At 50.0% G+C, this 24974-nt stretch overlaps 2 protein-coding genes across 3 annotated transcripts in view; one reads left to right on the top strand and one right to left on the bottom strand.

The window, feature by feature from the left end:
• Window positions 1–830: 830 nt before the first annotated feature.
• LOC144113488 (T-box protein H15-like) overlaps window positions 831–24974 on the bottom strand; it is a 101917-nt gene continuing 77773 nt past the window's right edge. Inside the window, exons 3-7 of one of the 2 annotated variants that reach the window (XM_077646579.1) lie at window positions 11941–12214; window positions 10484–10654; window positions 6464–6540; window positions 3786–3895; window positions 831–1715 (exon numbers count right to left, since the gene is read on the bottom strand). In XM_077646579.1, coding sequence (XP_077502705.1) covers window positions 1261–1715; window positions 3786–3895; window positions 6464–6540; window positions 10484–10654; window positions 11941–12214 — 1087 coding nt within the window. In that variant the 3' untranslated portion in view covers window positions 831–1260. The remainder of the gene's footprint in view (window positions 1716–3785; window positions 3896–6463; window positions 6541–10483; window positions 10655–11940; window positions 12215–24974) is intronic. The other variant, XM_077646580.1, reaches the window with a different exon arrangement.
• LOC144113489 (uncharacterized) lies at window positions 21808–24117 on the top strand. Its single transcript, XM_077646581.1, has 2 exons — window positions 21808–22244; window positions 23860–24117. The coding sequence occupies exons 1-2, from the start codon at window positions 21895–21897 to the stop codon at window positions 23861–23863; spliced, it is 354 nt and encodes a 117-aa protein (XP_077502707.1). The 5' UTR covers window positions 21808–21894; the 3' UTR covers window positions 23864–24117.

Raw genomic sequence — 24974 nt, 5'->3', positions numbered from 1 at the left:
AAATAACTTCGGATTCTTGTCATAATCTCGATAAGAATTCAGTGAGGCGAACGTACTTAGCACCCAAAGACAAGAGCGACAAGAGAGCGAAGGAGGGGTTCCGTTTTTCATCTTTCGCTGCCTCCGTCGTCCGCATAATTTAACGCCGTTTCTTAATCGTTTTTTTTTTTGCAGCGACGGTGCTGGAAAACACGACGTAGCATAGAAATGTATTGGACTGCTCCACTTTTGAAGCTATACGTCTAACTGAAGCTATTTTTCCATTGAATCTACGAATGTGAACCGGCAACTGCTTAGCCCACATGCATAACCACATTGAATTAAAATCCACATTTTGTTGCTCGTAAAAGGGTAAATGCAGCACCACTCTCCACTATTTCAATTTCAATATGCAGGTAACGCAGTTAACCTAAACGCCAGAATTCGAAGAACTCCGTGCTACATTAAAGACAAGGAATGTGATTTCCATATCCTCCTAAACAATAGGCTCCGAGCAGACAGTGAAGACACCCGAGATAAATTGAAGATGGAAGCCAGAACATCGTGTTGACGTAAAGCAAGATACGATAGAGTTCTTTCAATGGTCTTTCCTTCCTATAGTTTCAATGCAGGAAGCTACGGTAGCCGGGAACTGTGCACCACACTTGCATGGGCATCCCAGCAGGCACCTCCATCGCAGCCTCCACCGCCCGAAAAGAGAAATGAATCGAATGTCCGCCAACTATGGTCTCGAAAGTTCTTTAAAGAGTAGCATCACTCGGAACGCTGAAGCTGCGTTCCTTCAGGCAGAATGCGCAAAGAGAGCACACTTTTTGTGCCGGCAGTCAAGCGTCATTTTCAGGGAACAAACGAGAGAGACGTCATGACAAAGCGAAATTTAAAACGGCGCATGAGCCGATGATAATAGTCCACCCGTAACAGTGCCAAGCTATCAAAAGCCGAGGCATACAAACACGTCATTACTTTGTGCACAAATGACAGTAAAAAAAAATCAGGTCGATTCCACGCACACGATGCAAGGTTCTAAATATCGACAACCTCGGAAACAGCGGCGTACGTTAGCATCAATATATATAACGTCGTGTCCGCGTGCCGATATAAGCGCCAGACATCGTATACCATTGTCAAGGGCAAGATGCAGTTCAGTTCCAAGCTCTTGACATGGTCATAACTGTACAGATGCGGAACTGTCGTTTGTTCATTGCACTGGCACACACTGGCGCACACCGGGCACACTGGATAGCTGGAGACGCGCACCGTTCACACCTGCGGCGCAGCGGCGTCGTACTCGACGGGGCTGCCTTCGCGCGGTCCCGCGGCGGCGCCGAGCAGCCTCGGGTGGAAGTAGGGGTGGAACTTGAGGCCCGGGTACGCAGCGGCGGCCGACGTGCGCGGCGGGTACAGCGGTGGCCCGGGCGAACTGGCGCTGGGGGCCGCGCGGCCTGTCGCCGTGGGCGACGTGGGCGGTGGCGGACACGGGGAGCGCGCCGGCGGCACGGGCGCCGGCGTCGGCGCTCCGGCCACCGGGAAGGGCGGGAACAGGGTGCGCGGGAAGCCCAGGTAGAGGCCGGGCAGCGCGTGCAACTGCTGCTGCTGGGCGTTCATGAGCGCCGTCAGGTCGGCCATGGCCATGGGCATGGCGGGCATCTTCCACGGGGACGCGCCGTTGGCCAGCAACAGCAGCTCGCTGCCCGTCGGCAGCCGGCCCAGTGCTGCTGCGTACATGCGCGAACGCTCAGTGCCACGTGGCGAGGGTCGCGCAACCGACATGATTCTCAAGGCACCGCGGTCATGGTGCTTTGGTGAAGCCTTCCTAAAGCAGCTATCCTATGTATGGGGGATGTAAGAATGACCACGCCGTCTTAGAAGACTGAGGGCGGCTGTGAACAAAAACAAAAAAAAAGGCGCTGCATTGGTGACATTTGTGCTGTACGCCAAGAGCCCGCCCTTAAGATGTTCCCTTTATCGGGAGCCAGGAGTCCCTTGGTACGAGGCCCTGGCTGTAAGGTGGGTGAAGAAAAACATCCGACCTCAATTTTTTTATTTTTTTACGGCGGCATCCAGTGCTTCGGTCGCAAAGCGTATCACCGCAGGTGAAGAGAGGTCGGCCCGAGAAACTTGTGTCCCGCCTGCCGCTCCACACCAGGGGAAAGGGGAAAAGAAATATGTACAGAGAGCGGATGGGAAGTGATGATGTCAGAATACAATGAGTTGCATGCTGTGCTGAAGACGACGTACTGCATCGAAAATCGATGTTCTTCTGGGAAAGCGGTATTCCGAAACTTCTATTTTAACGTAAGCTTCTTCAATTCCTTATCTTCAAAAACAAGTTGCACCCGAGAAGGGTGCAGTTATTGAACGTTCCTCGTATTTGGTCGTTCCCTACTTGGCTTTTGAAAGAATCACATGCCCGAGCATTCCGATTAGGGAAATGTGCCGTCTGTCTGCCCCTCAGAGGGTAGCGTGGGTGAACACGCTGCCTTCTCCTCTCCTACGAGAAGGCTGGCCAATGATAGCATTTTTTCAACTAGCGCAACACACGCCATTGAACGAACAGTAGTGAGGGATTCCACTGAACACAGGAAAAAGATGGCAGGAGAGTTATAGGGTTCCTTTTAAGCAATACAATTCAGCCTTTCCGCAGATTCGTAGGCCTGGGGCTGCGTCTGTGCGCCAGCTAATTTGTATCGCGACAAGGCAGAAGACCTCTAAAAGAAGATGCATGCAGGCTCACTACACACACGAGAGGCGTGGTGATCTGGGTCGTTTGGTGCCGCAGGGAAGTAGGAAAAAGTGCAAGAACTGGGCAATACTGCGAGACAAACGCGGGTGTGTTAGTCTCGCATGCATATCCATATTTCGTGCTGTTTCCTACTTCATGGAACACACACAGCACAACGGACGTTTAGTATGCTAGAAGTTTCACAACGTACCGTAATGCAGAAAATGAACCGAACTAGACGGAAGTAAACTGGTTCCAAGAGTCAAAGTGTGCTTGCTCGCGTACTGTTTGTCGCAAAGTGCAGACGACCGCGCAGGCAGTGCAACACTTCCTGAACATCTGTTTTTGACGGTGGTTACACCAGTAGTAGTGCATTGAAAGCCTTCTCCACTCAACCCCCTTCGATTCTGCTGCAGCTGCTGAACCGGTGTGACAGAACTAGCGTGTGCAATGCCCGTCGTTTAACTATATGCATGGGCGAAGGCTAGCGGCCTTTTCTGCGGCATTAAGTTTGACTGAAACAACGCAGCGAGATATGGAAAGAAAAATGATAGCTGTAGCGTTAAGAGACCGGAAGATAGCAGAGTGGGTCAGGAATCAAAAATGAGTTAAGGACGTCCTAGTCGAAATCAATAGGAAGAAATGGGCTTGGACAGGGCATGTAATGCGAAGGCAAGGTAACCGACGGTCCTTTAGAGTAACGGAGGGGATTCCAAGAGAAGGCAAGCGTAGCAGGGGGTGGCAGAAGGTTAGGTGGGCGGATGAGATTAAGACGTTTGCGGGGATACGGTGGCCGCGGCTGGCAAAAGACAGGGTTAATTGGAGAGACATGGGAGAGGCCTTTTCCCAGCAGTGGGCGTAATCAGGCGGATGATGATGATGATGAAAAAGGGTGACTAGACTGGTGTGGCGTGCGTTTATTTATTTTTATTTTACTCCTTCACAGTCTGACTATTAATGTGAAGCTTTTGAAGTTCCTTGTAACGGATTTATTGTTCAACATGGATCATTACGCGATGTTCAGTGAAGGAACTCACAAGTCGAGCATAAACGATTCACGTACCACCTGCAGTTGCGAAGAATTGGTGCTCCGGCGGTAGATCTCCGGTCATAAAGGCCCTGAACGGCGAGTGTCGAAAAGCATGTTCCCGGAGCAAAGTCTCCACAGATTCACTGAAAAAAAAATCGAAGAAACTATATTAGTGATTGCTGTTATTAACCTCCCGGAAATCAACGTTCAGAAATGATGCTGCTATGCTTGTGATTTGCATCAGTGATGTTCCATTCGGGGAATTTTCCCCCTTCCAGGGAATTTTTGGTCTAAAACCGGGCCTTAGGGGATATTTCGGGAGTTTTAAAGGGAAGGAAATTTTTTACGCTCATGATTGTACATACTGGATCGATAAACTCCTGCAGTTAATGTACGACATCTGTGACGCTGCGGAGGTTTAGGCTGTCTGCCGAACATAAAACATTAAGAAGGCGGTTCCATCTCGCGTCTCTTCTTGGGCGTCCTTATGTTCACCTCACTAATGCTTCGTCCCTTTCCACTTTTCCTCTCCTCTGTTATCTCCCTCCCTCTCCCCCACGCAGCCCCGTTGCGGTGACCCCTTCACAATCCCCCTGCTCTCACCATACTCCTCCCACTAAGCGCATTCCTTCCAACCTAACCTAAGAATGTCGGGAATATAGCCCTGTCTCCTGTGACTTGTTTATCACGGGGCTGCTACATCAGGGAAATGCGATACGCTTTGCCGGTCACCTTTATAGCTTGCAAGTTGTCAACTTAGGCCTTCCTTTCGGGGATCTTACATGACATTGCTACCTTTACTTTTTTTTTTTTACAGTTCCCGAAGTTAGGATTTCGCTCTATGCGATGGATTGACCAATTTGGAAGCTCTAATAAGAACTGAATTCTGGCTGACTATTAAGGTTGAAACCGGATTCTTAACTTTTCCTCTTAACGCGTAGCTTTAGGTGGTGATGGTATAGGAGGACGTTCTTGCGGGCTAGTTGGTTCATAGTTCCACAAAGGTTAAAACTGCGCAAAAGACGAGGACATAGGTAAAGAGGAACACAGAGGAACAAAGAGGAACACAAAGAGATGGTGGTGGCGGTGAACTTTTCTCACGGCTTGCCTCTGCTTGAAATACATGGTCGTGTGCGAAAAAGAAAACAAACACATGCAACGAGCAGCAAATTCCTGCGCTTTGGCTTTCACCCTGACGAAGTGCTTGGATTAATGAAGAAAAAAAAACTATATTATTACGCAGGGAAATATGCAGGAATTTTCCGAACTGCTCCAGGGTAAAAGCGCTCAGAATAGAGATTCGTAAGAAAAATTTTGACTACGACGTGGAACATCGCTAATTAGCATTTTGAGCTGCATTCTCGCAGCAAGTGCTCACCACTTCGCACGATCACGAGTCTTACGCTCATTCCTTACACCGTCATGAACTGGCAGTGCACGCGAAACATCAATCACTCGAGTACGGTTCCTAACCAAGGCATTGCGGCCGCACAGGCCACGGTTGCGAGAGTGTCTAACTTTTTCCAGCTGTTTTTTTCTGTCACTATTTCTGCACCAAAATATACGACCGGCTCTTAGTCTGCGAAGTGTTTGTGTCCTTACTTGTGGTTATCCCGTCCTCGAGTGTTCTGTCTTTTTCGATCATTTGAGTGAATGAAAAATCAGTATTTTTGGCAGTGCTGGTAGCGTTTCATTTTATTTTTGTTCAAATAATTCAGGTAGCTTGAAAAAAATATCATTTCTGAACTATGATTGATGTAAAAAAATCGGCAGAGACGCATAAGACTGCGGGAATGCGAACCAATGTTGGATGCAACACGTAGACATTTGGTTGCGGTTTGCGAACTGAGTTTGTTTCAGGCGATGATTTTATTATATTTATTTTCGAAGTATGAAACCACCCACACACATACACACGCTCGTACGACTCCACCTGGAACGCTGTACGACTAACGGTTGCATCACAGTTTTGATACGAAAGTCTGGGAAGGCATACAATTGAAGGTGCCTATGCCTTCGGTTATAATCCCTGTCGCAAGCTAGCCTCCAACTTGACTAGCACATGTAACCTATATGCGACAAGGAATCGTATATGACACCACCCCCAACGCTGTACGACCAACGGTTGCGTAACAATTTTGGTACAAATGTTGGCGGGAAAATTCGCGCTACATATGGAGGTTAGCATTGGAGAGTATATTTAGACTAACGACATTTATAGGCTTGTCTACAGTGACGGTGCTCGGCTTGCTGTGTGCGTCTTACGGCAGCTTGATGACGTCGCCCTATATTTGTTACCATAGCTGGGATTATCTGTACCATTTGCGAGCGAGCGCGCACACGCACACACACCGCCCGCTTTTCTGGTAATGGGACTAGTAATGGTTTGGCATTAAAAAAAAAGTGAAAAAAATGGGCACTTTGTTTAAGCCTGAGCCTCATTGCGGGCGGTACTGAATTCATAACGTGCTATGACCTTGCTTCTGCCTATCAAAAAAAAAAAATGTTGCCTTAACTCATGCATTTTGGTTAGCAGTAATACAACTACGCTTTAACTTCACTCTGAGCATGAGGACCATGGAAGAGCGCTTTAAAAACCTTCTTTGCCAAAAAAACGAGCTATGAGCTTATCCATGCCAAACAACATGCACTGCATGCATGCATGCATGCATGGGTGCACATTCAGAGGGATGAATTCTTGCTCTGCTTACCCTTCTAGGTCTGTCAGTCTTGACGAATCTCTGAAGCCCTTTGCGAATGGATTGCTGTCTATTTTTAGCTTCGTTATCTGAAAAAAAAAACACAGAAACGCTGCTTTATTAGATCTGCCGAAGGGCGTGTGAAATTTTATGGAGGAGCATTGCTAAGTGTCGCTGCCAGAACACACACGCACAAAAAGGAATTTTCTTATTTCTGCCCATCCTCTGCAAGAGTATTTTCGAACCGTTGCGCTTATGTAGGTGAAATATTATGCGCTAGCAAGTGCAGCGTCAGTAGTAAATTGTTACTGTTGTCATCTACAAAGAACGTATCGGAATTCAAGCTTTTTCACATTCCATCTGATAAAGCTCAGATGCGGGATACGCCTGTCTCGACTCGGAACACAAGAGTCTGGAGCAAAGTGCATGCCCAAAGGCTGTGCACACGGGACATCAAGATGTAATCTAACCCCTACAAACACAAATATTCGCAACTTGAGTTTTGTGTTGTGTTGGGTTTTATGGCACATCGGCAGCTAAGGCCATCATGCGGCAAGCACAAGGTATAGGGAAAGTTTTCTGCGGAATTTCATAAAAATGTGGAAAGCGATCGGTGGCGTAGAGGGCGTAAAAAGTTTGTACTACCTAGTAATAACAGAGGAAAAGAAATTTAGAAATAGCTAATGTTAAATGCTTTAAAGAAGGTCAGGAGCCTCAGCAGCTATCCTTGGCAAGGCAAGGGTCTCTAGGCTCCCAACCAATCAAATATAAAACCTCATTTTTCTCAGGAATTAGAAAGTCGTTTAGGTGCATCAGGTGGAGCATTGGGCCCTGATTTACATTTTTTTGAAGGAAACCTGCTTCTGTTAAAAATCTAAACACACAAGATATGTCCACAACTGAATTATCACCTAAGAGCAGCGCTGGGTGAAAAGGAATGCATTGATTATAAAATAGAGAAAAGCACTTTTTCCTTAGCTTTTCGACTTTCGTGCATGAGTATAAAATGTGATTAACTGTCAGTTTGTCTCCACATTTTTCACAAACAAGTTTGTCTCCTTTTGTCAATAGAAAGTAGTGTGTAAGGTGTGTGTGGCCTATACGTAGACGAAAAGAGAATTACTTCCTTGAGACATTCCTGGTGTACACATGACTTCCATACACTTCAAGCTGGCTTTACCAAGTGTAGTTTGTTATTTAATTCGTTGTTCCAATATATAACTATAATTGGTTTTTTGGGGAAAGGAAATGGCGCAGTATCTGTCTCATATACCGTTGGACACCTGAACCGCACCGTAAGGGAAGGGATAAAGGAGGGAGTGAAAGAAGAAAGGAAGAATTATAGGTGCCGTAGTGGAGGGCTCCGGAATAATCTACCACCTGGGGATCTTTAACGTGCACTGACATCGCACAGCACACGGGCGCCTTAGCGTTTTGCCTCCATAAAAAACGCAGCCGCCACGGTCGGGTTCGAACCCGGGAACTCAGGATCAGTAGTCGAGCGCCCTAACCACTGAGCCATCGCGGCGGGTTCGTTGTTCCAAGCTGACTGCCATTTTTTCCTTAATTTTCATTGTACTAGGTTTATGCAATCATTAAAAGGTATATTTACTTTTTTATTTCCTTTCCACGAGCTTGAGCAGCGCACAAATATGCTCTCTCGTTGACTTTTATTCCGACATGACTCGGGAATCCCAGCACAGTTTTATGTTTTGTCCTTGAGTTGTGGCAGTTACTATGTTCTGTATAATGTCACCAAGTAGAGGGGTGATTGCATTTCTAGAGTGGAGAGCTGTAAGTACACTTAAAGAGTCTGTATAAATAATACTGTTTGTGAGGTTCTCGTTTACTCTTTTTTTCTACAGCGACGGAAATGGCGTAACATTCGGCAGTGAAAATGAATGCACACTCTGGAAGTCCTACTGTTTCTTTCCAATTCCCTCGTACCACTGCGCTTCCTACCTAAACATCCGTTTTTGAACCGTCAGTATAAAAGCCCACAAAGCTACTGTATTTTTCTTGGATTGCAAGGAATTCTTGTATGATATGTTGTTGTGGAGTTTGTTTCTTATGGAAGTGTGTAAAAGTGAAATCACAGATTGCAGGGAAATTGCACCATGGAGGTAGTGGGTCTCGTCTTTGTGCAATGCCAGGTAACATGTCGATTGCAAAGAGATTCTGGGACACTTTTTCATATCGTAAGAGCAATGGTCTGGTAGTCTGAGGTTTGTTGTTAAACAGTGTTCTAGAAGGGCACTTTGTAACTATAGGGTAACAGATATGTTTCGGTAGGGAACGGATTTTTAGAATGTATGAGCATGTGAGTATGGCTCTTCTATCTGTAAGCGATGGTCCATTGGTTTCTACATACAGACTGTTTATGGGTGACGTCCTGTATGCACCAGTTGAAAGACGCAAACCTAAATTGTGTACTGGGTCTAGTCGTGTTAAGTAAGGTGACCTTGCTGAACCGTTTACTATGCAACCATAGTGTAAATATGATCTTACCACAGAACGATAAATTTGTAGAAGGCTTGCCAGACCCCCAGTGTTTGTGTGAAAGGACTTCAAGTATAATCAGTGACCAGGAAGCTTTCTTCTTATGTGAGGCAGGAAAGTGAGTTTTTTATCAAAAGTTATGCCTAGAAATTTGTGCTCATTTTTTAGAGGTAATTCGGTTTCGTTCATATATAGTGTGGAATCTGTCTCTAAGCCTCGTGAGTGAGAACAGAATGGTGACTGTTTTCTGTGGAGAAAAACGGAGGCCATTTTGGTCCGCCCACGTTGCCAGTTTATTTATTGTTAGCTGTATCTGTCTTTCGCAAGTTGATATGCTGGAGGATGTGCAAGCTATCTGAAGATCATCTAAATAGACTGAATACATAATGGACCTTGGGATTATTTTCCTAATAGAATTCATTTTTTTTTTCAATAAAGAGTGTTGTGCTTAAAATACATCCTTGAGGTACTCCATTTTCCTTCGAAAGGGTTGAACCTAGGCGGACATAAAATGAACGATTAGTCGAGAAATCTTTTAGGCAATTCAACATCCTGCCGCGGATGCCAAGCTCAGCCAGGTCCTGGAGAATCCCGAACCTCCAGGCTGTGTCGTATGGCTTCTCTAGGCCAAAAAAGACAGCAAGGCAGTGTTGTTTATGTATGAAAGTGCATACCGCCTTCGTGTTTCTCCGAAGCTGACGTTTTTCTTTGTTTTTATGGTTATAATTTTTCTCCTTCTTCCAGGATGGGCACGACCTTGAGTAGGCAGCGTGCTCTCCCTCACAGTTTGCACTGTGTAGAGCAGTGTAATCGTAGTTCTCTGAAAAATTCAGTGAAATACGAGAAGACAGGACAGCTGTGAGAAAGAAGATAGGAAAGTGAAAGATGAAGGGGAGCTCAGGAAAAGGCGACTGCCGATTTCCCCCGGTAGGATCAGGCCGGAGGTGCCGTCTACGGGAAGCTGGGGCCAAAGTGGTGTGTTGCTTCCGCCGAGGGGCCTTAAAGGTCCAAACGCTCGGCATCGGCTCAACCACCAGGACCCCTTTTCCCCGGACACGGCGATGCCACGCACTGCTAAGCGCCGGTGCTCGGGTCCGTGGTGATGAACTGTTCACCATCATCCCCTTGCGGGGATGTCCCTGCGGATGCTCGGGAACCCGTGGTGTCGCAACTCACCAATGCCTGCAAGCTGCAGACGCCCATGCGGGGTATTCGTGACTTTAATAGCTGAAGGATGCTCCAGAAGCACTTGATCCGATAAAAATTATCCATTCATAAACAGCACAAGGAAACCGCACGTACATTTACGGAGCCGAGAAACTCCCGCTCTACATAAAGTGAATTATTTTTTTTATGTCCTGACGCCATGAACTGAATAAATCTGCAGCGGGGCAGACTCGAATTTAATGCTTTCAAATTCTCAAGTCCAGAGGCTTATTATATGCGCAGCACCATCCAATACGGCAACGGTGAGAGGCTCGGGTTTTCCTCTTTACAGCAGAAGCCAGCATATGAAAAGGGGAGCGCACTCACTAGTTGATTTTGATAGGCTGTGACGGCGGTGAATACTGTTTCCGGGAAGATGTACGTGCGAAACTGCTCCGCTTCGAGGTCTGTTATGACGGGCGGATTTGAGCAGCAGTCCGGCCGCAGCTTGACCAAGTGGATCCGTGGCTGGTACTTGTGCATCGAGTTCAGTACGATCTGGAACAGACAAAAGCCCGCATTCACATATCGCTGCGACGGAAGTAAGGTTGCACGAAAATAGCAGCCGGCCCACTGCGGAAATCTTTGGGACAGCGTATGCCTGATGAACGTCCTTCAGCGCACGTGGGACACCTGGGGGTTGCTGTCTTGTTATCCTATATTGCATTGGGAGACAACTGTTTGTGGCGCTGCAGTAGAGGCCATGGCGAGCGCGAGGCGACATTTTCCACAAGCGTGTGTTCTCACGCGCCAGTCACACGTCTTTATAAGCTGAATGCTCACGACCTCTGCTCCATTGCCACAGACCGTTGTCCCCTAGAGTCGTCTGCTCTTTAAGAACAAGAGAGCACGCTGATGGACGAGTTGGTCGTACAGGGGCGATTATAAATAAAATGCGAACAGGCCGAAGTCTACGCGCCGCTTTACACATTTCTTTTAATCGTACATGGATGATGGTGATGAAATAATTATTGCAGTACAGTTAGAGGGTGGGTGGCAAAAAAAGTCTCTGTCATCCATGATTGTACCGTGGACGACTCTAGCGTCTTTTTGTTACCACCCAGGTACAACCGGCAAAGGATGGCATGGCGTGTTGCGCGTAGCCTTAGAGCAGCAGGCGCTGCAATGTAGCGGTAAATTAGTGACTGCTTTGTCTTTCATCGAACTCTGGTGTTCCCTTAGCCGTTCATTTACACTACGGCCCGTTTGGCCGATGTATACTTTCCCTCGTCTGGTCTCTGTGCGATCTCGTCCGCGGCGCCAACATTTCCTGATGGTTTGCCCATTGTGAAGGGCAGCTTCCCGTTTTTAGTGCGAAAGCACTTCTAGCCGCAGTCCCCGGGTTTAAGCGGTGTCCGTCTGTGTGAAGCCTCTGAGTATAGGGCAAGTGGGTCAGTGGACACCTCAATCGCGCTTTGAGTAGGCAGTGGCGTCCACCTACAAATTGAGGCAGTTATGCGCCTTTCCTTTTTTCAAAGCCAACAAACCAACGCAAGGTTTAGACTTCGTTCATTTTGGGGAAAGGAAAGGCGCATAACTGGCTCCCTGGGTCAGTGGACACCTCAGTCGCGCTTTGAGGTACGTGGCGGTGGTGTCCACCTGCAAAAAAAAAAAAAAACGTCCTTTCGCACAATATTTCGTGCTTAGCGATGCTAAACCGCCAACCATTTTTTACCAGAGCATGTGTCGCGCACTTTACCTTTCCGATCGTGAGTGCATATGCTATTCTGCAGGTGTAGTGTAAGGTCGCTGCCGTTATTGCGTAGAGGTCGTTGGCAACTCACGTGTCCCTGCTTGTCCATCTCGTTGTTGGTGAGCTTGACCTTCTCGAAGGAGACGACCTGCTTGCGCAGCTGGTCCCCCGTGAAGGGGCAGTCGGGGTGCGCGTAGAGGCGCGCCGGCGACGGCGGGTCAGCCTTGCCGGCCACCAGCCACGAGGAGCGGTGGTATGCGTACCGGTACCGCTTGTTGTCCACCGGGACGATGTCCAGAAGTACCACGTAACGTCCATCAGGATGCAGGCCGTTGAAAGAAACGCGTAGCGTGGGAAACATCCTCCTGCAGCAGAACCAAGGTATGTGCGAAAAATTCAGGATGCATAACGCCCTATACGCGATGACACGTTGGGAGGAACGCTATCCGAAGCCTCACACCACGGAACAGCTTGCAGTTACCTTTATCGCCCCTCGCGTTTGTGGTTAGAAACAGCGTAGTTTCGCGGCACAGTGCCGCTGCCGAGAAGAAAAAAAGTCTGCGCTGTTGCGGACGCAGCTAGCCTGCGGGCTCAACGTTTTTGCGTAAGTGGCGCTACATAGAGCTCGACAGAAAAAAAATCTGTCGCTTGGCCGCGGTGGCTCAGTGGTTAGGGCGCTCGGCTACTGATCCGGAGTTCCCGGGTTCGAACCCGACCGCGGCGGCTGCGTTTAGGCGCCCATGTGCTGTGCGATGTCAGTGCACGTTAAATATCCCCGGGTAGTCGAAATTATTCCGGAGCCCTCCATTAGGGCACCCCTTTCTTCCTTTCTTCTTTCACTCCCTCCTTTATCTCTTCCCTTACGGCGCGGTTCACGTGTCCAACGATATATGGGACACATACTGCGGCATTTCCTTTCCCCTAAAAAACCAATTATTCGCTTGGCTACGCGAAGAATATAAGCCTACAACAAGAATCTTTTTGGTGCCTACCTATTCCTTTCTTCATATCTTCATTCATCGTATCAGAACCAGATGCAATACCATATACCCAGAGCCCCCCCCCCCGCTCCCAGTTCTTCAAGCGAGAAATTTCACATAGGAAAGCCATGCTGAACCCTATTTCTTTCAAGAACAAAGTTCTAAAGATACATATGTAGATAACACGCAGCGAAAATCTTTTGTGTGGATAAAGAACACTCTTCTTTAATTTGGCGTTCGTAAAATTATAGTAAATGTTTCAAACGCATTCCCCTGAATTTTTTTTTAAATATGCTTTTTTGAGTCACAAGAGCGCCTTTTTTTCGGCATAGCATTGTCAGTGTTGTTGCGCATCAGAATACAGCTAAGATTTGCTAACTAGTAGGCTGGTCATCTAATATTGAGTAGTGAACTTTTCAATTATTACAGTTAGATCTCTTTATTTATTGAGAGGGGTGTAGCCCAACTTAAGTAATCTCCGTATCAGTTTTTAGAACTTCGGAAACGCAGTTACCCTCGGCGCTGTAGCCAAACAAATTTTGACTGTTTCGACGAGTTAGGTGAACTAGAGCAGTTGCTTTGGCGGCAAGCATCTCGAAAGTGCATGTAACGTGGCGCGATGTAACCAAAAACTGTTAGGCCACAGCGCTCAGGGTAATTGCGTTTTAGAAATTCTAAAAACTGATTTCAATATTGCTTACGGTGGTCTACACCCCTCTCAAAAAATAAGGAGACTAACAGTAATCGTTAGAAAGTTTACTATTCAGTATTAGTTAACAGCCTGCTATATAGATAGCACGTCTTAGCTGTATTCTGATGTACTACACCGCCGACAATGCTATGCCGAAGAAAGCGCTCTTCTAACTCAAAAGCCCCTATTTTTGAAAATTGCCGAACATCTTAGGTGAAACACCCGGTATACCTGTTGTTACGTCTCGCCTACCTACGACGCGCGGTATAGCCGGCGCGGATGCAACGGACGCCGCGGCTTCGTTCATCGCGGCCGCAACGCCTCCCGCCAAGCGCGTCCAGGCATGTTTCAGTGCCACGTGTCGTCGTGCGTGCGTGTGTGTGTGTGTGCATGTTTTGCCCACGCTTGTCAAAGCGCGGCAGCCGGGGAGAGGAGCTCCTCAACTGGGAGGCGAGGAGGTCTGACCGGCGCCGGCCTGGCGGACGCGCCCGTCACGCCTGAACATGTTCAAGCGTCGCCGTATCGGATGACTCTTCCCAAGCCGTTCCCTCTTGCCCTCGACTCCGTGGGTATAAAGCGAGCTGCCCCGGACGCCAACGAGAGACTTCGATTTCGTCCTTCGAGTAACGTGGTCGCCCTGACCGGCTGCTCTTTTGAGATGCCAGAATAAACAAGTTGTTCTGTTGCCAGTCGACTCATCCTTTGCTGGGACCTTCGTATGTTTCCAGCTTTGCCCCAGGCCGCCAGGCCAACGCTACCCTTGGGGCTTGCAACCCAAATGCAACAACTGGTTGCCAGCGGTGAGATCCCGACAACGGAGGCCAGCAGCGAAGATATGCGGTCAACTGTATGCTGAGCAGCACAACGACCATCCGGGAGCAGTGCAACGAGCCCTGTGTGATGACTGGTTGCCTGCAGCGGAGCGACTGCGCTGAATTCGTGGCTGCGAGGTTTGGTGAGTGCGGGACTTTCTTCTTCTGAGTTTTGCCAGGCTTTTGTTAGTGTCAGAAACAGAGCTGGTAATTGTGTTGTCGTTGCTGCCGGGTTAGTTTGCGGCAAGACAATAGTAGGCAGTAGAGAAAGCAGCATTCGGAGCAGCCATGGATTTGAAGTCGTTGCGCAAACCGAAATTGCTGGAGCTTGCAAGAGAGTTGGGTCTTGATGTCTCAGACAAACTCAGAAAACCAGAACTGCTAAGGGCGATTCTTGAGTTGGAGGCTGAGGATGACGAGCTGTCGGAATGCCTTGAGACCATTGAGGAGAGGGAACAAAAAGAGAAAGAGGAGCGCGAACGTAAAGAGCAAAAAGAGAAAGAAGAGCGCGCTTTGGAAATGAAGCGTCTCGAGGTAGAGATGGAACGCGCTCGTAATGGAAGTCAGGCACACGGTGCAGGAGAACGGGTATCGTTCAAAATGACTGACCTGATGCGGCCGTTTAAGCTTGGAGAGGACATTGGTTTGTTCCTGGTTAACTTTGAGCGAACGTGCGAGAAGCAGGGGTTCTCTCGGGAAACGTGGCCACAGCGCTTGCTCACTTTGTTACCCGCCGAGGCGGCCGACGTAGTCGCTCGCTTGAAGAGAGAGGAGGCAGAGGATTTCGACCAAGTGAAATCGAGTCTGCTAAAAAAGTACAGGCTGTCAGCGGAGGCGTTCCGTCGGAAGTTTCGGGAAAATGAAAAAGGCAGAAATGAGTCATATACAGAGTTTGCCTACAGGCTTATGTCAAACATGCAGGAGTGGCTCAAAGAAGAGAAAGCGTTTGGTGACCACGAGAAAATTCTGCAGTGTTTCGGGCTGGAACAGTTTTATAGTCGGTTACCTGAGAACGTGCGGTACTGGGTCTTGGATAGGCCAGACGTTAGTACAGTGGCTAAAGCCGCCGAGCTAGCCGAGGAGTTTGTGACGCGTCGGGCTCGCGGAGCTAAGGACGGTCAAAAGGGTGAATTTGGCTCCAAGTCTGAGAGGCCGAAGTTCACACCCATGAGAGCAAGGGGGGACACGCGTAGTGCGGATGCGAGTGAAAGCAGTCCGACCGAACGTAAGGAGACGGCGGCAGCCGAAGCCGAACGCAGAAAGCGGTTCGAGGCGAGGCAAGCGCGCGTGTGTTATACGTGCCGGAAGCCGGGTCACTTTTCGGCGCAGTGTCCAGAAACAAAAACAAAAGTCGTGTTTTTGTCATTATGCAGCACTGACGAGAACATGAAGCTTCTCGAGCCTTACATGCGAGACTTCCTCGTGAACGGGAAAGAGTGCCGAGTGCTTCGTGATTCCGCAGCTACAATGGATGTAGTTCACCCCTCTTACGTAGAACCCGATATGTTCACGGGCGAGTGCGCATGGATCAAGCAAGCCGTGGAAGCTCACAGCGTGTGTCTGCCCGTAGCAAAAGTGCTCATTGAAGGACCTTTCGGAGCAATTGAGACGGAGGCAGCAGTGTCATCTATGCTGCCCCCCCAGTACCCGTACCTATTTTCGAACCGGTCCGATCACCTCCTGCGCGAGAAGGGTCTTTTGTTTGGTGAGGCTAGCGTTCAGGCCTTAACCAGATCGAGAGTTCGGGAGCTCGCTGCAAAGGCGGTAGTTGCGGGGCCGACGTTGTCGAGCAATGAGAAAGGGTCGGAGGCGCAGCAAGCTGATATTCAGAGCACGTCCGAACTGAATAAAATTGAGCCTGTAGCGCTGAAGGCACCAGGTACTGGAGAGGAAATGCCCGACACGGGAAAATTAGAAGAGCTATCTACAGATTTGCTCATCGCGCCTACGTCCGATGGACTTAATAGGTTGCTAAAAGTCAGCCGGTCGGCTTTGATAGCAGAGCAAAAAAAGGATGGCAGCCTAGAAAACATGCGCTGCAATGTCAAAGAAGGTATCGCCAAGAAAAATGTTCGTTTTGTGGAAAGAGGTGGGGTCCTGTACCGGAAGTATCTAGACCGCAGAGGAGTCGAGTTCGATCAGCTGATCGTGCCTCAGTGCTACCGTCAGGATCTGTTGCGCTTGTCGCATGGCGGTTCGTGGTCCGGACACCTAGGAGTTAAGAAGACTAAGGACCGTCTCTTGCAAGAGTACTATTGGCCAGGGTGTTTTCGTGACGTAGAAACCTTTGTGAGGACATGTGACACCTGTCAGCGGGTTGGCAAACCAGGGGACAAATCGAGGGCGCCGTTGAAGTTGGTACCTATCATTACGGAGCCTTTTAGACGGCTCGTTATTGATACAGTGGGACCTCTGCCGGTAACAGCCACGGGGTACAGACACATTTTGACTGTGATCTGCCCAGCGACAAAGTTCCCTGAAGCAGTGCCGCTTAAAGATCTCAGCTCAGTTGAGATAGTCAATGCACTACTGTCCATATTTGCGCGAGTTGGTTTTCCTGCGGAAATCCAGTCAGATCAGGGCACAGTGTTTACCAGCGCTTTGACGACAGCCTTTCTCGAAAGGTGTGGGGTAAAGCTGTTACACAGCTCAGTGTACCACCCACAGTCGAATTCCGTTGAGAAGCTCCACTCCGTCATGAAGCGCGTGTTGAGAGCATTGTGTTTTGAGCAACAAAGTGATTGGGAGCTGTGTCTGCCTGGGGTGATGTTTGCATTAAGGACCGCGCCGCATGCGGCTACGGGGTTTTCGCCAGCTGAGCTGGTGTACGGTCGCTCGCTGCGGTCTCCGCTTCGCATGCTTCGAGACTCGTGGGAAGGCAGGGGCGACGACCCAGTCGTGGTCGAGTACGTGCTTAGTCTCCTCGAACGCTTAAGAAGGGCACAGGAGTTGTCAGGTGAAGCAATGGCAAAGGCCCAGCAGAGGGCCAAGGTTTATTATGATCGGACAGCCAGGGCCCGTCGTTTTGAGGTGGGCGATGAGGTGATGATATTGCGCACATCGCTAAAAAACAAACTCGACGTGCAGTGGGAGGGCCCAGCACGGATTGTTCAAAAACTGTCGGATGTTAACTACGTGGTGAGTCTGCCAGGAAAACGGAAAGCACAGCAAGTTTACCACTGTAATCTGCTCAAACCCTATAGACAACGGGAAGCAGTGGTGTGTATGATGGTAAACGTTCCCGAAGAGCTTCCGGTCGAGCTTCCGGGACTAGGCTCAGTGACGAACAGGGAAGACACTGATCAGGTCATTAGTGACTTAATCATTAAAGCACCGCTGTCAGCTGAGCAGAGAACCGAACTACACCAACTCTTACAAGAGTTTCAAGGTCAGTTCTCTGAGAGGCCTGGTAGGACTTCTGTCCTTACTCATGATATAGAACTTACCTCGCCAGAGCCAGTACGATCCAAGGCGTACCGGGTGTCACCCCGCCAGCGCGATATTATGGAGGCTGAGGTAAAGAAAATGCTACAGCTCGGTGTTATTGAGGCGGGTGAGAGTGATTATACCTCCCCTTTGATTTTAGTTGAGGTACCGGGCAAGGAACCTCGTCCTTGCGTCGACTACCGCAGGCTTAATTCTATCACTAAGGATCAAATTTATCCGATCCCTAACATCGAGGAGCGCCTTGAGAAAGTTAGTAGCGCTCAGTTTATTTCCACCCTAGATCTTGTCAGGGGTTATTGGCAGGTTCCACTTACAGAGGAGGCTAGTAGGTATGCGGCGTTCATTTCACCAATGGGAACATTCCGTCCTAAAGTTTTGAGTTTTGGTTTGAAGAACGCGCCATACTTCTTTTCAAGCCTCATGGACAAAGTGTTGCGGGGACAGGAAGAATTTGCTTTACCGTATTTAGACGACGTAGCGATATTCTCCGCATCCTGGGCTGAGCATATGGCACACTTGCGGGCAGTGCTAACCCGCCTGCGCGAAGCGGGCTTGACAGTCAAGGCTCCCAAGTGCCAATTAGCACAGGCCGAGGTTATCTACCTCGGTCACGTGATTGGACAGGGTCGTCGCCGCCCCTCTGAAATAAAGGTGGCCGCTGTGCGAGACTTCCCGCAACCGCGCACGAAGACCGATATTCGGTCGTTCTTGGGTGTCGCCGGCTACTATCAGAGGTACATCCCCAGGTACTCCGATATCGCGGCTCCCCTGACGGATGCTCTAAGAAAAACAGAGCCCCAAACAGTCGTCTGGAGCGAGACAAAGGAGAGAGCTTTTAGCGCCCTAAAGAGCGCCCTAACAAGCCAGCCTGTGCTACGATCGCCAGACTATACCAAAGGGTTCGTTGTTCAGTGCGATGCTAGTGAGCGAGGCATGGGCGTTGTACTGTGCCAAAGGGACAATGGAGAAGTGGAACACCCCGTCCTGTATGCTAGTCGTAAGCTGACCTGTCGTGAGCAGGCGTACAGCGCCACCGAGAAAGAGTGTGCGTGTCTCGTGTGGGCCGTTCAGAAATTGTCATGCTACCTAGCCGGCTCGAGGTTTATCATTGAGACGGATCACTGCCCTCTCCAATGGCTGCAGACCATATCTCCCAAAAATGGCCGCCTCCTGCGCTGGAGCCTCGCTTTGCAACAATATTCCTTTGAGGTGCGTTACAAAAAGGGGAGTCTCAACGGTAACGCCGATGGCTTAAGTCGAAGCCCCTAACGTAGGAATCCGCCTCAAAGTTGTTGGTTACTGATGTTTTCTTCCTGAGGCAGGATTTTTAACATATTGCTTTTGTTTAGTGTTTCAAAGTGATTATGTGCTTTCTAGTGCAATTTTCCAATTTGTGGACGCGTTCTGAGTGCTGCTTGACTACTGTAAGGAACTAGGCAGTAGTATAAAAGGGGAAAGAGCCTGGCAGAGCTTAGTGAGGGTTGTCTCGTGCTTGCTGGCTGAGCGGTTGCGTTTCGGCGTAGTTCTAACGCTTGCTGGGAACGAGCACAAAAATGGCAACTCTCCCGAAGTGACTTTACAGTGTCCTATGTGATCCTGAACCCGAGAACGAGGCCTTCTCTGTGCGCTGCGCTCAAGCAACGTCGAGGGACGATCGGTTTCGATTACGAGCATCATCGAGCGACATCCCTCTGGACAGCGGATGCAGTCCCCTGACCATCGGGATCTCCTTCTCCCGGCGGGGCGGTCTGTTACGTCTCGCCTACCTACGACGCGCGGTATAGCCGGCGCGGATGCAACGGACGCCGCGGCTTCGTTCATCGCGGCCGCAACGCCTCCCGCCAAGCGCGTCCAGGCATGTTTCAGTGCCACGTGTCGTCGTGCGTGCGTGTGTGTGTGTGTGCATGTTTTGCCCACGCTTGTCAAAGCGCGGCAGCCGGGGAGAGGAGCTCCTCAACTGGGAGGCGAGGAGGTCTGACCGGCGCCGGCCTGGCGGACGCGCCCGTCACGCCTGAACATGTTCAAGCGTCGCCGTATCGGATGACTCTTCCCAAGCCGTTCCCTCTTGCCCTCGACTCCGTGGGTATAAAGCGAGCTGCCCCGGACGCCAACGAGAGACTTCGATTTCGTCCTTCGAGTAACGTGGTCGCCCTGACCGGCTGCTCTTTTGAGATGCCAGAATAAACAAGTTGTTCTGTTGCCAGTCGACTCATCCTTTGCTGGGACCTTCGTATGTTTCCAGCTTTGCCCCAGGCCGCCAGGCCAACGCTACCCTTGGGGCTTGCAACCCAAATGCAACACTGTTGATACAAATAGCCTCCTCCATCATTTTATTACGTACTCATACTGATATCGATACGCACAGTGGACTCGGTGCTGCGAAATTGAGAAAAGAGTTTGTTGAGCGAACTTGTCAGCGTAAAACAAAGAAAAAAAACGCCTGCAGTACAACTCCAACGGCGGTGAAAGTAATGACCTGAACCAACGGTCGTCGGATAGAATCCTGCGGCTTTCTGCCAGATAAGTGGCGTTTCTGCAGATGTTGCTGTCGTCTTTGTGCTCTATAGATGCCACGACGTTCATACGGAAGTTGTTGCTACGCCTTAGTGAATGAATAATCAAATGTCGCAGGCGCATATTTGTGGCAAAAGCCAACAGAAAGCAAACACAAGGCGCTTGACGGCTTTGATGTAGAGTGAATGTCGTGATGTTGATTTCGTGGAACATATTCGCGGGTTTCAGGAGAAAATGATAAGGCCCGATAGTGTCCATAAAATTTTATTTGCACATCTCTGCAATCTGCAATACGGGGCTTCAGCACGTTGGCCTCTTCCATTTCTCTGAAAAGGAACAAGCCTGTATTGTTTTGCTTGATCCCCGCCTATTGTTACTGCCAAATCTTCCCGTGTTACTTTGTTGTTGTTGTTGTTGGCTTCTGGTGGAGTGGCACATACCCACAGTGGGAGATTGGCTATGGTGCGACACACATTTAAACGGTAGTGACACATTGGCGTAATTAAAGCGGACAGTCATTGGTGAAATTTTGTGTTAAAAAATAATTTCGAAATTTATGATTAACAAAGGAATCTCCCTGTCGCAATGATGAAATTATTCAGATAATCGCACACTGGTTTTAGGACATATACCCTGGCGCTTGCCCCACAGGAGAGAACCAGAATAGAAAGAGGAAGCTCTAATCTAGCGAGGGGGATCCCCAAATAAGCTCTTCGTAGAGAAGCAAACCGCCGACAGGAAAGGAGGAAGTGATCATCAAGTGATTCAATTTCGCCACACGCTTCACAAAGGTTAGAAAGAGAGAACCCCGATCGGCACAAATAAAGATTTATTCGCAGTATTCTGCGACGCAAGAGGGCCATGGACACTTGGCATTGCCGTGAACTGCATAAGTAGACACTTCAATGGAATCCCAAATTCTGAAAATCCGTTGTAGCAAGGAGAGGATCATGACTCAAGGAGTGGCGTTGTACGAAACGTTGAAAGCAGCCTATTTTCAAATGCACAGTGTTTGGAATAAATGGGACCGCAGGTCCGCAAAGGACACACTTTGCTAAAAAATCAGCCATCACATTAGAAGAAATGCCGCAGTGTACAAGCACCCAGTGAAAACGCACTTCTTTAACATGTGGTGGAATGGAAAATCCTAGGGAACGGCTCAGAAGAACGCCCTCTAGCCTTCGAGCGCAGTCAGGACAGAAAGGCTATCAGCAAGTATAATGACCTGATTAACATTGCAAGGCTTATACTCAGGCGCCCGAAATGAATAACTCCAATCAATTGAGCACTGGAATAAATGCCGATAGCTGCCTTTTCGTTTTTTCTGGGAGGAATCTGTGAAAATTGCAGTATTCGTAGGAAAATTGTCCAAATACTCCTCTATAAGCCCGTTTAATACATTTGCAGGCTTTGCAATCAATAGCACTGTTCTTGTCCTTCTTCCTTACGTTCTCTTTTCTTTTTTTTTCTCTGACCGAGGCCCGGTTGTGCGCCGACGAGACGACGACGAAGTGCTCGAGGAGGCGCGTGCGGCGGCGGCAGGGCTCGCGGTCTCCCAGCGCGAGAGTGGCGTTCGATCGAGCCGGACGGCGGCGGAGACCATGAGCTGCCTGAGGTGGACCGCGCTGTTGGCGCTGCTGGTTCTTTTCGTCGCGGTGGCCGTGCCCGTCTTGCTGGCGGGCAGCGATGCACCGGACGAGGAGCAGCCGCAGCAGCCGGCCGTCGCCTCCGAGCAGGCAGCCGGAGGGGCCAACATGGACGAGGACGAGCGGCGGCCAGAGGAGCAGCCTCCCGAACAGCAGCAGGAGCAGCCGGGCGAGACCTGGGCCAGGGGCGAGGGGATGCAGCAGCCGGCTGCCTCCGCCTCCACCGCAGCCGCAGCCGGCGTTGGCGACAGCTGCGGTGACTGCTCGGGGTTTTGCGAGGCCAAGAGCGCCGACGATGACGACAAGTAGGTCTGGTAGGCCTCGCTGCAGACCCCAAGGCGCCCAGCATTGGAAGTTGTGGCTTGTCAGCGCTGATGCGGATCGCACGCTTAGGCGGATCTCAGCGCGGTTCGGCTAGGTCGAGGTCGCATTACGACAGTAGCTGGAGGGGGCTTTGTCCGACGTAAATGGCGTCGTATGTCGTAACTGAAACCTCCCGCCTTCAACCATACGCAACGGTGCCCAGGTTGTCCTGTAGTGAAGGTGTGGAGCGGAATGTGATGTGGGCGCTCTCGAGGTTGCGTAATCTATTGGTAGGGTGTCCAGGTAGGACACTTGAAATCAATGGGGACGGGTGCGGTAGAGCTATCGCTGTCGCCCCTTCCCACTGGAGAGGGCGAGAAGGTTGTTCTCCGGAACAATTTCCGCCAGTGGCTTCATGCGGTCATATAGCGCACGACTGTGCGTTCTTGGGGCCGGCTCCTTCGCTTTCGCACAGGGCTGCTGATCGTTGAATCGTCTTGTCAGCGACGCTATTGCACGGACCAACTCCTCCTCGATTTAACTGCCAGAGCCAGATCAGGCGGCTCCGACAAGCCAAGCCCCCTCCTACGACTGAGATATAGGGGAGGCAGAGGGGGGGGGGAAGGGGGGGGGGGAGTGTTATTGCCGCCATGCCAGCAGCTCGCACTATCACGTAATCCATCGCTCCACGTAAGTGGTGACAGATCGCGACGAGGAAACGAACCGAGAGGTCTGTACTCCATCTCACAAGTTGCTTGCAGCACTGTGAAAGGTACAGCTCTCTCGTCCAATCAGGGCCAAGGAAGTGACAACAAATAGTAGCTCATATGTTTGAGCAGTATTGTGAATATTTTGCCAACAAATACTGCAGTCAACAAAAAGGTAGTCCAGGATGGTGTTTTGAAAGTACAGCGAGCGTTTCATTGACTGCTTAAATTAGCACACAAAGTCTGCACGAGCACAACGCTGCTAGGTAGTTCGCCGGCATCTGTAAATCGGCGACCGCTGAGTCGGCCGAGTGTACTGCGTGCAGTCACGATGGAGCCACGTACCAGTCGCGGGGTGCCCAGAAACACGCTTTGTAGCGCACTCCGTTCTGACTGGCTCAGATCGCCGCAGCCTTCACAGAGGTGCAAGAAACCTGTGCGATGGAGTGTAAACGGGTCCATCGCAAATCGAGCGATGCGACTGGCATCTGCGATAGTCACCCCCTGTACTCTTACCGTCCTCGCTTTAATTTCTGAGTATTTCACAAAGCCGTGTTCAGACGCATTTGGTTACGTTTTTAATTATGAGAGCATTCGCTCTAATGGCCGCCACTTTGGCGTACGGAGCACGGCGAAAGGTCGCGCGCATGTCTTGCACCTGTTCCTCCGGCCTGTACCGCTGAAGCAGCGCGCTGTACAACCAACTGGCGCACGTGACGTCACTTAAATGTCCCTGCACGGCAGCAGAAAGCAATATCCGCCATTTGTCTTAACAACGCTTTCTATTCGATTCTGCAAGCCTATGTTGTGCCAGTCAGCATTAGCGTTGCACATCGCGTAGATTCGAGCAATTCAAAGAGCGGGTGCTTTCCTTACTAACGACGGCTTGTTCTCTGCTTTTTTTCTACAGGTAATTGAAGACGTTACAAAATCGCTTCCGGTTGCTGGATGGCGTCTCCTCATCAAGCGGGGTCGTGGATTCCTGGCCACCCATTGCCCGCACCGGCAAACGTGTCTAAATTGCTCTTTTGCTCACGCCCCCACCCTACACTGGCCTGTGCTCCACTGTTGCTGGTTGTCTCAACATTTTACTGTTTGACAGCGCAAGAACTTCTGAAAAGAACTCACTAACAGGCCTGCGAAAATTTGTCTGTTCCTTCATTTTAAACCTGTGCAACTTTTTGACTCACCTACTCGTAAATGGTACATGGTATGGTATGGTATGGTTTGGTATGGTGCGATCACTGAGGAAGGGCTGCGGATTAATTTCGACCACCTGGGGTTTCGACCGCCTGGGATTCTTTAACGTGCCCTGACATCGCACATTCCGGAGTTATTGCATTTCGCCTGCATCGAAATGCGGCCGCCGTGGCAGGGGGTTGATCCCGCGTCCTTAGGTCTTCCACGTGGGGACGTCGAGGTGTTGCCTCGCCGTCGCCTCGCGGGCCTGCTGGACGGCCCAGAGTTGGTCACCGAGACTGGGGCTGCGCAAGGCAGCGGCCCGCCGCGGCGGGAGGGTTCCGGAGTTAGCACCGTCAGGGTTCTTGCTACAGCCCCAGAGCATGTGGGGTAAAGTTGCTATAGCAGTGTGGCAGACCTAGCATATATTCGTCGGGTATGTTCCGGGGTAGAGTCTCTGGTATTGTGCCGGGTTGGGGTACGTGAGCGGCTGCAGTTGTCTGAGGGCCACCGCGTGCGCCCTGTCCAGCTTGTCGTTGGGCGGAGGGAAGGTTCGGCGGGCCAGGCAGAGGGCCTTGGTAATTTCGTTGTAGCTGGTCAAGCAGTCTTTGGTGCTGTCCCATGGACGACGGTCGCCGGCTCAGTTGCCGAAGGCTATATAGTAGATAAGCCACCGCGGCGGGCACTCCTAAATAGCCTATACTTTTCAGTAAGTCAACCGCACGTTGAGGTCGACACCGCAATGATGGAACTGCTGAAGGAGTGTGCACTGGATAGGCACTTTATGTTTTTGCTTAGCAACGAACACGCAATATTTGGCAGCACAATCGCACTGGCACACATTTT

Source organism: Amblyomma americanum, chromosome 1 (assembly GCF_052857255.1).
Source record: "Amblyomma americanum isolate KBUSLIRL-KWMA chromosome 1, ASM5285725v1, whole genome shotgun sequence".
Taxonomy (NCBI): Eukaryota; Metazoa; Arthropoda; class Arachnida; order Ixodida; family Ixodidae; genus Amblyomma; species Amblyomma americanum.
The sequence above is the reverse complement of the archived record's forward strand: the minus strand, read 5'-3'. Positions and strand labels throughout refer to the sequence as shown.

Excerpts from the sequence above, each read along its gene's own strand:
- LOC144113489 (XM_077646581.1), top strand. The coding sequence starts at position 21,895 with ATGAGCTGCCTGAGGTGGACCGCGCTGTTGGCGCTGCTGGTTCTTTTC.